At 54.0% G+C, this 12,371-nt stretch overlaps 3 protein-coding genes across 3 annotated transcripts; 1 reads left to right on the top strand and 2 right to left on the bottom strand.

The window, feature by feature from the left end:
* Positions 1-105: 105 nt before the first annotated feature.
* CORC01_00855 (uncharacterized protein) lies at positions 106-2,054 on the bottom strand (the record flags this gene model as incomplete). Its single annotated transcript, XM_022612511.1, has 5 exons — positions 106-686; positions 747-1,059; positions 1,119-1,367; positions 1,436-1,693; positions 1,812-2,054. The coding sequence occupies 5 exons, from the start codon at positions 2,052-2,054 to the stop codon at positions 106-108; spliced, it is 1,644 nt and encodes a 547-aa protein (XP_022481128.1).
* Positions 2,055-5,366: 3,312 nt separating this feature from the next.
* On the top strand, positions 5,367-5,989 carry CORC01_00854 (uncharacterized protein; the record flags this gene model as incomplete). The annotated part of the gene is made up of 3 exons (XM_022612510.1): positions 5,367-5,470; positions 5,551-5,739; positions 5,815-5,989. The coding sequence occupies 3 exons, from the start codon at positions 5,367-5,369 to the stop codon at positions 5,987-5,989; spliced, it is 468 nt and encodes a 155-aa protein (XP_022481127.1).
* Positions 5,990-7,803: 1,814 nt separating this feature from the next.
* On the bottom strand, positions 7,804-9,576 carry CORC01_00853 (5'-nucleotidase domain-containing protein; the record flags this gene model as incomplete). The annotated part of the gene is made up of 1 exon (XM_022612509.1): positions 7,804-9,576. One exon carries the CDS (start codon positions 9,574-9,576, stop codon positions 7,804-7,806), a length of 1,773 nt encoding a protein of 590 aa, XP_022481126.1.
* Positions 9,577-12,371: the final 2,795 nt, after the last annotated feature.

The following is a 12,371-nucleotide window of genomic DNA, read 5'->3' as shown; positions in this document are numbered from 1 at the left end:
AGAAAATGGCCGCTTCTGTTGACCAACAATTGAACTCTATGTTTCATCATATAACAGGGGTCCAAAGTGTACATTCTATGTCTTCCATCTAATCCAGGAGTTACCTTACTCGTTATCCGTAACGTTGATGACAGTGGACTTAAACTCGCGTGCAGGAATCCTGCGGTTGAAGAGGATATCAGCCTCACGGTACGAGCGGTGCTTAAGCTCAGGCAGGAAGAAGAAGGCCATAACCCAGCACACAACAGCCGTACCGCCCCAGACGAAGCCGCACTTTCCGGCAACGTTCCAGCCCGTGGGGTTGAGCAGCTGAGAGGAGAGGTAGATCATGGGGATCTCGGCGACGTAGTAGGCGGCGCGGCCGACGGCGGTGCTGAGGGCGCGGAGGCGGACAGCCGAGGTCTCGGCGATGATGGTGTAAGAGATGGGACCGAGGGTACCGGCAAATACGAAGGAGATGAGGATACCGAGAACGGCTTGGGCGTAGTTTGTGCCGTTGTTTTGGGGGATCGAGGCGCAGATGCCGAGGATCATGAGGAGGGTCACGTTGACAGCTGTGCCACAGAGGTAGATTGTGCGGCGGCCGAACCAGGCGGTCAGGGGCCAGGAGAGGGCGTTTGCGACGAATTGGAGGCAGGAGTTGATGAGGTTGAGGTTGAAGGCCATGTCATGGGCTATGCCGGCTTCTGTGGAGGGGTCAGCCATCTGTCTTTGAGTAGTAGATCGGATATGGGTGGGCTACTTACGCTCAAAGAAGAAGGTAGCCTGGTTGGCAATCAAGTTACCAGCAAAGTTCTGTGACGCGTACATCAAGCAGGTGATGGTGGTTCGTCTGAGGTCAACCCCCTTGAAGAGGTCCAGGAGGGTAGGGGTGCCGCCGATGTTGGCCTCAATCTCGACGGTACGCTCAATCATGGCAAGCTTGCGCTGGGCCTGGCCGGCAGTGCCGTTGGAGGGGCCGAGGCGCTGGATGGAGCGCAGGGCCTCCTCCTTGCGGCCACGGCGGATGAGCCACCAGGGAGACTCGGGGGCGAACCAGAGGATAACCATGAGGGGGAGCTAAGACGATGCGTTAGCCTTGTGGCTGCTTGGAGTACGAAGGGAGGTAGTAGACTCACGGGGAAGATCCATTGCAGAGCGAGAGGCGCACGCCACGCCCACTCATCTGTTCGGCTGTTGAAGCCCAGAGTTGCGCCGGCGACGATGATGGAACCGATGGACCAACTCATCTGCAGGGTAGCCGTGCAGGCACCACGGAGAGCAAGAGGTACAATCTCAGAGGCGTAAGCCGGGCCAATGGCGATGAAGAAACCCCATGGCACACCCTCAAATGCTTGACCGATGGTGAGGACTTCGAGGGAGTTGGCCTGATTTGGGGGTCAGCACACATCATGAGTTTGATGTTGGGTGTGGTCCATATATGGCGAATGCTTACAAAGAAGGAGATGAAGATGGTGGCGTTCATCATGACCAACGCCACCATGGTAGCCAGGCGGTATCCGAGGCGGTTGACGACGGGGCCGGCGAGGAAGACGCCCACAAAGGCACCACACTGGCCGGCCTGGAAGAGGGCGCTCTGCCATTTCGTCTCGATGGCCTTGCCGCCGCCAGCAACCTCTACTCCGTATCTATCCTGGAAGGCTTTTTGGGCAACAAAATTGCCGTTCAGGAACATGTCGAAAGATTCCATGACCTGGTGGACGAGTAACCAATTAGCAACTGATTCGGGCTTGCAGACGGGATGACGGCCCGAAGAGCCGCCAACACACGCAGCGGCGGAAACCAAACAGAAACAAAAGGAGAGAACATACAATGGTGAAGCACATGATAAAGGCCCAGAAACAAGCCTTGGGATGCGTCTTGACAGCCTGCCACAGACCCTGGTTGTGCTCCTCGTTCTCGCCGTCAAAGGCATCGTTCATGAGATCCGAGTCGGCCAGAACCTTGTTATTTGCTGCATCAATGTGGGTGGCGTCACCGACTTTTTCGTCGACATAGGCGTTCTCGTCCCTGCTGGAGGCATCGTGCCCATCGTGGGCAAGACCTGCCGACATATTGGGTCGAGTTTGGGGGGAGGTCTGAAGGTGGTCGAGGGCTGCAAATTCGGAATTTTTCCTCGCTAAGAGGCAACAAGTAAAGCCAAGAGAGAACAAGCAACGGCCAAGAGACAACAAGCACAAGAGCCAAGAAAAATTTGGAGTCGCCCTGGCCAAGATCTCCTAGGAAGGGGAATCGGGAGCATCCGGTCTTATACCACCCACCCTGCCCCAAGCCCCAGCGCCGAGGACGGGAGCGGCCTGCGAAGGCTTGCTTCAACCTGCCAGATTGCATGATGCCACGTTACCATTGGTGCGCGTAAGAAAACGGGTAGCGCGGTGCTCTATGGAGCTTTTGGAGTAAGCCTCGCCTCCGTACCTTGTCCCTGAAGGCGTCCGGGGTGTCTGGGGATGACCTCGAAGATGATAGGTGGGAGAATTCTCTTGGTGCGGGGAGATTGTGCGGGGAGCGGGGAACGTCGAGTCTAGTTCTCCAAAGGCCAACCGAGGGACGGAGTTGTTGGACAGGATGGGGATGGCGGGACTGGAGGAGGTGGATGAAGTGGAGGACGATGGATTGAGAGGAGAAGTTTGGAGAAGTTGGAGAGACCCAGTTTGTCTGGTGTAAGACTAAGCCAAACCTTGACTAGCTGTGATATCCCGGCACACCCACTTGCTTGAGGCACTTGAGGCACTTGAGGCAGCATCTTGCAAATTGCAACTGGTCGATGGCCTCGGGTGGCTTCGGGCACTAGTGGAAGGGCTGATGCTATTTACGCGTTGGTGCGCTTGCTTCAGCATCTAGCGTGTGCTTCTCTGTATTCGCATGGCCTGATAATGATGTTGATCCGTCCATCCGGTATCTTCGCCTTGGCCGTGTATAGCAAGAGATGCGAATAATAGTCCGGTGAAATGAAGTCATCACAGCGGACCCGACTTCCCCAGGAACTTCCACTCACGTCTCCGTACTCACCCGCTCAACCCTGTTTGGTTCCCACTTAGCCTATGACGATGGTCGACGTGGTTGGTTTCATTTCCCAAGCTGGGTTTGCTTTGTCGAAAAGTTCGTCTTAGTCGGCCCATATCCCAAGGGCCGGGTGGAGACGCTGCATTGCGTTTGCCTGGGGTCCAGCCAGTGATATCCTCGAGGGTTTAGACGAAACTAGTCGCCCCTGCGGGCATGCTATGTCCATTGGCACGTCATGATTAGAACAATGGAGACATCGGACGAGTCAACTGCTTTAAGCTTGGGTTCGCCTTCTCCCCAGAGACCCGCTGAACTCCAGACTCCAGAATCTGATGGACAAATTGAAAGAATGGCGACTATCAGTTCCCCACGGGTACCGCGGGGATTCAAACCTTGATTCTTTCAACGTTCATCACAACGGGGCATATCCACCCACGAGAACTTTCGCCTCACCTTGTAGCATGTGACCTTTTCGTTTTGACTCTTTAGCCGAACTTTTGCTAGCCGGCCCACCGCTACTCGTATTCCCCAGAAAACGAGAGGCCTACCTACGCGTGCGAATCAGATGTAGTCGCCGTTGGCTCGTTGAAGCTATTCGCAACTCCCCACAACGACGGCCGCGGCCCCATACCCCGCAACAGCAAAGTCTCAACCGCTAGGTTTGGATTCATGATGAAAATAAAGACATGACCAAGTCAGCCGCTCGGTCAGCCGGGTATTCGGTAATCTTGCCCCCCGTCGCCCGCCGTCACTCGTTTGGCCCTTGGCTAGCTGTGTGCCATGACCGTGGCCGTGGTCCTCGGTGCGAATGCGGCTGGTAAAAGACACGACATCCCTCTCTCTCGGCAGCGATCTCCGAGGTGTCGTCTATCGCCGCTACTCCTCAGCAGGCCCCCCGACTTGGCGTTGATCCTACGACAGCCGCCATCGCTAGCGGCTGTTTTCGGTCTTGGGACTATCACCTCCCAGCTGACAAGGCTTCTGATTGGTCATATTCGCTGGTACCGACAAGGTTCATCTGCGGCCTAGGTCTGATGCCTTCGTTCGAGATTTTTATCGTTAGAGGTTTCTTACTTTCGACGTCCAGGGAACAGGCTACGGTGTTATGAGAAAGAAGTTGACATTTACATCTATACAGTACAACCCGGGCAACTTAGTGCAGAGACGAATTCAGTCCGGATCACGATTTGCGCAACGCTCCGGAGCGTATGAGAAAGCAAAAATCGCACCGACGTCAGTGGATACTATTACCACACCGATTCGAAGATGACGATGGATATATTCAATAATCTTGATGTGAGGAAGTTTGTTGATTGAGAAATTGGCATCAACGGAAAGAAAAACAGGTTGAAATCTAGATCCCGAAATTACAGATGACGTGCCTCGCTCATTAGGAAAAAGAAATTCTACCGAAAACGCGATGTTGCAGCGGGTTCGACACATCAATGTTGCCAACCCCCTGCATTCATGCCGTCGGCGATGACCAACGGTCTTGAGTTAACAGGACGACGCGTCCAAGAAAACAACATACTCCGGGTAACGCGTCAGAGGCAAAGGTCATTACGGCTCCAGCTGATTCACGATATAACCTTCGGATCTAGGCACGCTAGAAATAACATAGACTGTCCTCTCGAGATGGACTCCCTGCCTCAAGAGATCCTTGATAACATTATCGGTCGCATTACTCAACGAGACAGCGACAATGTGATGATCAAATTCGATTCCCTAGACGCCATAGTTTGACACCAGAAAATGGCAAAGACGCCGCTTCTCTGACCGGCTCTCGCGAGCGGATCCCGCAAATTCAAGCGAGCTTTTGAGCGGCACACCTCCCGCAATCGCCATCAATAGCACCGAATTCGAATTGTTTAGAGATATCTTGGATTGTCACCATAATCGTCAGACTTCGCTTCACACCTTCGCGTTGAGAACCCAGCTTTCCGAATATGGAGACAGCTGTATTCCCTACGTGACGTCTGGGAACCTGGCACACACCAGCAACGTCTACACGGAGTGCCTGAAATTACTAATGTTCACTCTGTCTCAATGACCACATGGCGCCCAACTGTCACTGTTCGTTGGCGTCGATGTACCATACCCAACGGCTAACAAATCATCCGGGAGACGTACTATCTCTATGTGCTGAATCCCCAACTCTCATCGGTCGTGCCGTGCGTCCGGCAATTTAAATCCCACAGCTCTGAAGAAAATCTTGATCTCGAGGGCACCCTCGGACTCACAGCAAAATTCCCCAGCTTGGAGACCTTCAAAGTACCATCTCGGGAGCATCACTTCGTAAACCGCGAAGGGAGATACGACAGTACTTGACCGAAATCCCGGCCTCGTGCCCCTTCCCGGTGTCGATGAAGGACGACCGGCTCATCATCGAACCCAACACATACGGTTGCAACCAAGTACTACTGCAGATGACGGAATATGGCGAGACCGACTCTTTCTTCGCTACCCTGTGCGCTGAGCGACCGACGGCTTCTCGAGATTCGGCTACGCAGGCGACCTCAGCCCTTCCTTATTCTAGCTCGCTCCCAGCCTGGGCGATTCAGCTCCATCCTGGCAGTTCTTGGCCAAGCTGACAGTCGACTACGACCTCGTCGTGCCGAGTGGGAAATGTTACCTGCAGCACTTTCTTACACGCGGCTTCCGGTACGCGCCCCATCACGACGTCACCGCTGTCGGTCATCACACGGGGGACACTGAAGAGCAAAAGGAGCAGAGCGCGTTGATAGATTTATTGATGGACAGAGACTAGCTGCAAGAGCAGATAAAGATAATCGAGCCGGACGCGGAGTGCAGCGTCAGCCGCGGCGACAAACTGTTCACCCGGACCGTCAACGAAACCGAGATGGTGGCGATGCTTGCGTCCCTCGCGAAAGCTGCGGGCCAGATGGCCTCTCTCAAGCAGCTGCAGTTTCGGGCGGTTCTTCCGATGCGGCTCCACGTCTTCCACGTCGATTACTTTGATTCCTAGGTGGAATCGGCGGGATTTCCCCCGGTGCCAGTTTTCGGAGATGGAATATTTGGTGTCGTGGAAGTTGAACGCGTTCGAGGGGGACGAGACCAAACAACCGCCGATGCCGGGACGCGAGGAGGATTACTGTCCGGAAAGTCCCCGAGGGCTATTGGATACGAATAAACGGAAGCCAAATTAGGAGCTGCGCTCGACTTGTGCTGACAAGCGGGCAGGAGGATCCTTTTGGAGGACGCGGTCGTTATTCGAGACGTACACAGCTATATTCAGGATCAAACTGGGTCATAGTTGTAGTCACTTATCTCATGAAGACTATACCGCTGTTCTTCATGAACGCCAACTCTGCAGGCCCCCAGGTCGCGAGTATATATGTGTTGAGTGATGCGTCCGTCGAAATGGCTTTTGCTGGGTTGAAGCAGTTTCACTCAAGGAGCAGATCCAAGTGTAATGTTATCAACACATTAAACTTTATGAAATGAGCTTGCCCCTTCTTTCCTTGTCAAATCGTCTACCGTCTCATGCGCCTCTACCATTGATCCCATCTCCATCCTGGTCCTTGAGGCAGCTCTCTCTCGTACCGAGACTAGAGATACATGCTCACTTGTTTAAGGAAGCCATGGTATTTTCCAACTCCTTCCTGAATACTTCGCCTGAATTACTATCTTGAATACCCCTGAATGCGGACTTCCTACCTTTTCTAAAATGAATGTAGAGAACTACCCATATTCTCCGGTACTTCGAAGTAACGAAAAGCAGACTTCAACCGTCACCTCACTCGCCCAGAAATTCCTCGACCGCGCTCAGGGCTATTTTCAATCTAATTATCTGCTTCATGGGAGACGAGGGACCTTTGCCGCTGTCTGATGCGATGATCAAGGCGAGGGCAGGTGCCAGCATAATCGAGTACAAGAATGAAACAGAGAGACAATACACATTTTATAATGGTGATTCTTCGAGTTTATTGGCTATGAGGATCAATCAAACTGGGGTTCAGATTTCAAGAATACTCAGAATTTCGAATGCCGACGGTCCTACAGAAATAGCTATCAGTCTCGGGCGGACTTGGTCATCTTTGGTAAACATCGCCCCTACTCAACCCGTGGCATCATCTAATTTTCCTCCTTGCTCAGTATCTTCACTGCAGAGCCCCAAAGGACCCCTAGCTACGTCAGATATCCCTCTTCTAAGATGACTTTGATCCCTATAGTCGCATCACCTATCCGCGAAAATAACTTGAGGTTATCCACCTCCAACGCAACTGATCCTATTGGTCAAGGCAATTACCTAACTTGTTGCACCCTACATTTCTTTACTTTGGAGTTTCTATAGTAGGGTTGTACCCCCTTTATAATGGCGGCGATCGTCCATTTGGAAAGCGCCCATGAGTCGATAGCTTTGAAATGTGACTCTTTCCAAGAAATGCCATTCGCTGATGAGAAAGGGTAGCTTTTGCAGCGATGACGAAGAGCCTCCGCCCTGGGAGATATTTGCGCACGAGAAGGTCACTACACCAAGGTCAAGGTGCAGATGCCAGCCAGTCTTGCAATTAGGTTTTTAAGAGGTTCACTATCCAGGAACAAAGAACAGCAGCAAAAGGAAATGATGACTTTACCAATTGAGCACCTTTATCATCTAGATTCTGGGCGACGGAGAAGAAGAAAAGCGTACGAGTACCTGGCATCATTCAAACTATCATCAATTCGGACTAAAAGTCCATTTCAAATATCAGTAGGCGGAGTACTTTTGATTATTTTTACTCATACATCTACGTCATCCGCTTCATTACAACATTACACATTTACCCAACTCCATCCTCACATCGCCAGCAGGGTCAACATGCAAAGACCCATGGCACCCATGCTGACCGAGATCATGCTAGCACCGCTCTCGCCAGAAGTAGAAGTGGGAGCGGCGCCGGTACCGGTGGCAGTGCCTGAAGGGGTGGAAGCGGTACCGTTGGTCGCGACAATACGGCCCTCAATCTTGGCGTCAATGGGGCTCTTGGCCTCGACGTACTGAACAAGAACCTCGTCCTGGGTATCCAGGGCCACAAAGTCAGAGGTAGCGACAAAGATATTGTCGCCGCCGCCGGCCAAGAAGTCGAGCGTGACGACTTTGTAGTCCTTTGCGTCGTCGAGCGCCCCACCGCCGACCTCGACGGACATGAGCTTGGAGCCGTTGTTACCGGACGGGTTGTACTCGATGACGATGTTCTTGGAGACCTGGAAGAAGGAGGTAATGACCTCTTTGTTAAACTGGTTGACCTTTGTCACGGCGCCCTCGAGGATCTTGCGCAGGTCGGAGCCCTTGTAGGTGATCTCGACGATGGAGTTGCCAAAGGGGAACGAGGTCAGGACCTCGCCGCGGGTGATGTTACCCTCGTCAATGGTGGCGCGAATGCCGCCGGCGTTGATGAGGGCAAAGTCGGGCGGGCTACCGGCGGAGGAGTTGAGGCGGTACTCGTACATTGCGTCGGCCATGACGTTGCCGAGGATGCACTCCTGCTTCTGGCAGAGTGTCTGGTCGAGCTCAACGTTGGAGACGCCGACGACCTCGGCGGCAAAGGCCTCAAAGGGGCCGCGCCACGACTCGATCTGGGCCTGGAGGGCGGGGTCCTGCTCGGTGGTGTTTGTGAGGTGGATGGGGCCGCCGTGGTAGGCGAGGATCTTGCCCTCGACGTCGTAGGTGACATCGATGTAGCCGACGTACTCGCCCCAGCGGTAGGCGGTGACGATAAAGACGTCGTCACCGTCCTTGTTCTGCTTTACGGTCGGATAGGGGCCCTCGGCGTCCTTCATGGGGCCGAGGAGGGTGTGTGAATGGCCACCCATGATGAGGTAGAGGCCGGTGGTCTGCTCGGCGAGCTTTTGGTCCTCCTCATAGCCGATGTGAGTGATGGCAGCGATGCGGGTGATGTTGGTGGTGGACTTGATGTGGTCGATGGTGGACTGGACGGTGCTCACGACGTCGAGGAACTTTGTGCCGTCGCCGGGGGAGGAGATGCCCGGGGTGGTGGTGGTGGTGACGCCGATGACGGCGAGCCCCTGGTCCTCAAAGATGTGGTAGGGCTTGATGGTTTTGTTGAGCTTCTCGTTGTCGGAGACAATGTTGGCCGAGATGATGGGGAAGGTGAGGTTCAACAAGAAGTCACCGAGCTGGTCGTCGCCGCCATCGAACTCGTGGTTGCCGAGGGTCATGGCGTCGAAGCCGAGCTGGTTGATGGTCTCGGCGATCTTCTCGCCCTTGTAGAAGGAGTAGAAGAGCGTGCCCTGGAACTCGTCGCCGACGTTGAGCCAGAGAGAGTCGTTGTACTGGGGTCGCAGCTCGTCGACAGTGTGCTTGATGCGGGCGTAGCCGCCATAGCAGCCGCGCTCGGGACGAGTGCAGTCGGTGCCCGAGGAGGAGAACTCGTCGAGATGGGCGTGCACATCGTTGACGTGGAAAAAGGAGATGTTGTAGTTGCCATCGGCGTCGATGCCACGCTTGGAGAGGCGGGACGAGTAAAGGTGGTCGCCGTCCTCCTTCTCAGGAACCGCAAACACGGCGCCAGCCAAGGCCAGAGCCAGAGTCGGGAGAGACTGGCGCATAGTGAGAAGATTGCGACGTTCGGGAGGCGGGAGCGAAAGGAAGAGCTTGAGATGGAAAAAGTCAAAACCACGAATGGGATTGCGAAGCTGGGTCTGATGTCAAGGTTGCGCGGGAAGTCAATTAAGCCTTCACGATGCCGCTGTTGAGGATGCGCCACGCACAGTACTCGGAGGGGACAGGATCAAGGGCTTTCTTCTGCTGGCGATCACAAGACGCATCATCTCGAGTTTCTGCAGCTACCCTCGCCAATATATGCAAATTTTTGCTTCTGCCCAGAGCTTGCGGGCAGCAATTGAAGTGTGGACAAAAAGGAACCACAGGCGATTGTGACGACGGTGGCACGGGCAACGCAGCGCGACAGCTTCGACGGGGCCTGCCTCTCGGAGAGCATCTCTCTGACAGCTGAGTGGCTGGGTAGACACGACGAGAGTCAAGAGCCCAGAGAGCCCCCCCGTTGGAGGTTCTTCTGGCCGCATGCCAAGGCATTGGCAGAGTGGTTGATGCAGGGAAGCACAGCTTCTTTGGTGATGAAGTAGCATTTGCCAAGAGACGCGGGCAGATGAGGGGTGAGATACACGTTGTGGTGGTGGTTTGGATGATTGGCTTATCAGCGGTCTCTTTGCCTCTTCAGGAGACGCGACGTTGGCCGGACGGGTCTGGGGGGCCTGAGCCGGGGTTCCTGTCGATGGTGTCGTTCCTCCGGACGATGCCATGCGACTCGCGGCCAATGTGCGGTCAGTGAAGCATCACGGTCTCTCTTCAGCTTGCTGGACTGTCCTCAAAGGGTGACCGAGGGACGGCACGTCTACCTTGTGGACGGATGCTGCCGAGCCTGGCAAATGGGATGGATGACAGAGTTCATCAAGTGTCGGTCCGCACCCGTTCCCTCATTAGGTCAAGTTACATGGGTTCCGCATGGTAAGGAGCCTCAGCCAGCTCGGTGTGAAGGCAACACCCTGATGAACATCTGCGGAGCAACCAGACGCTCATCATGGAGTCCAATCGATGCACTCCAAAGAGCCTGCAGAGCGAGACACTCCCTCGGTAACACGACGCGCGGTCCAGGGTGGCAATCCACCCGTGGCATACGGATAGTCACCGTCATGTTGTGCCAGGCCGGCTTGGCCCTGTCCCCCTTGATTCCGAGAGTTCGTCCATCCTTCTGCTTCCATCCAAGCTTCAAGCAGCATGTGTCTCGTCGCGTCGCTGGTCATCTGCAAAAGGAACGCAAAGATTCCCAGAGATTTTTCTTCCCCATCGCTTCACCCCCCACCGGCTTGGGGATGGACAAGGCCCTCTGGCCTGGGCTGTGGGGTTCCGAGAGCAACAAATAACGTTAATCCAGTCACTGTCCAATCCCGCGCCGCGTTTAGGAAGTCTCTCTGATAACGTTGGGGCCACGTTTAGGCCGAAGACGGAAGGTCGATCCTTTTGCGCTGACCTTCGCTCCGCCTGGCGAGATACCCAGAACCGGTTCAGCTGCGATTGCGGCGAATGAGGCTGGGCCAGCTACCGGTAGCTCCGAGCCTGCTCAACGTGGGTTATTGGTTTCCTGAACTCGGAATCGCAAAAGACAGCCAAGAGTCCCTGCGATAAGAAGGCCGTCGATATTGTGGCTGCTTGTTCCCCGGGGATGAGCTACCCTTTCAGGGCAAGAGGGCACGCGAGCCTATCTCTCGCTACATGTTGCGATAGGAAGCACTGAGGAAGTACATTGATGATAGGGATGAGACGGTCGGATGTCGCCGAGCAGCGTCCCTCCAGCTCGGTGTAGTTAGGAGCTAGCAGATACACCAGTACGGCGTCGCGAGGTCTGTGAAAGCCAGATTCAAATTATGGGGACAGCCGTCCATGTTGCACACTGAACGTAGCTCAATGGACATCAAAGTTCGCGGATATGTCGCGGTGATGTGTGATGGCTTTCAAGGTGTGGGGATGGCGATGGCGGGGTTAGAGTTAAATGAAGCCTTCGGGAATGTGGGGGATCCGGAGAGACCAGCGGAAGTCACAAGTTGACGGGATCACCCAAACTATGAACTCGGTATGCGACACGTGCCCTGCTGTACGTAGCGCGGAGATGGCAGTTTTAAATATTTGAAAACCAGCAATTCAATTATGACATGACACATCATAAAGCCAATAAACTTACTTGCTTGAGTTTGCATTCCATTTTAGACGTGAGGTACTCTTACATTACCCTCACAGATCACAACTAGGGACGATGAACATGTTCAACCCTTGTCAGTGGCTTTTAGCTCATTCTTTTCTTAGCCAAGACTTTGATTCAATGAATATCAGAACGAGACTCAACATCCCCAATGACTTCTTATTATTTCAGACGAATTTCCATTTGAACAACTCGGACTACGGCCCTCGACTTGGTCCGTGAAGATCAGCAGAGGCACTTCAGGACCGGAGCTACATTGGGAACTGCAACTAATGTACGGTTACTAGAATCGTTGTTATAACGTCGACAATGCTCCTGATTAAGGGCAATGCAAACCCGCCAGCTGATCCAATCAACTACTACAGAAGGAACCCTGTGATTGCAACAACATGCATGCATGCAAGCACCATATTGATCACGGTCCTAATTGCTAGCGATCCCCCATGAGAGTACCCTCAGGGACCCATTCTCCCCCTACACTTGTCTAGCCGCAGTTGCCTTGCGTTTTCCCGTCACCGTTTACGGGGGGGATGAGCACGAAATAAGCTTGCGATGATGGTTCCGATCAACGGGATGGGCATAAAGTAGCATCATCATCGCGATACCGTCTACCCAGGCCCTTGAGAC

The sequence above is a fragment of the Colletotrichum orchidophilum genome, assembly GCF_001831195.1.
Source record: "Colletotrichum orchidophilum strain IMI 309357 chromosome Unknown Scaffold_4.1, whole genome shotgun sequence".
NCBI lineage: Eukaryota > Fungi > Ascomycota > Sordariomycetes > Glomerellales > Glomerellaceae > Colletotrichum > Colletotrichum orchidophilum.
This window is presented reverse-complemented; position numbering and strand designations above follow the sequence as displayed.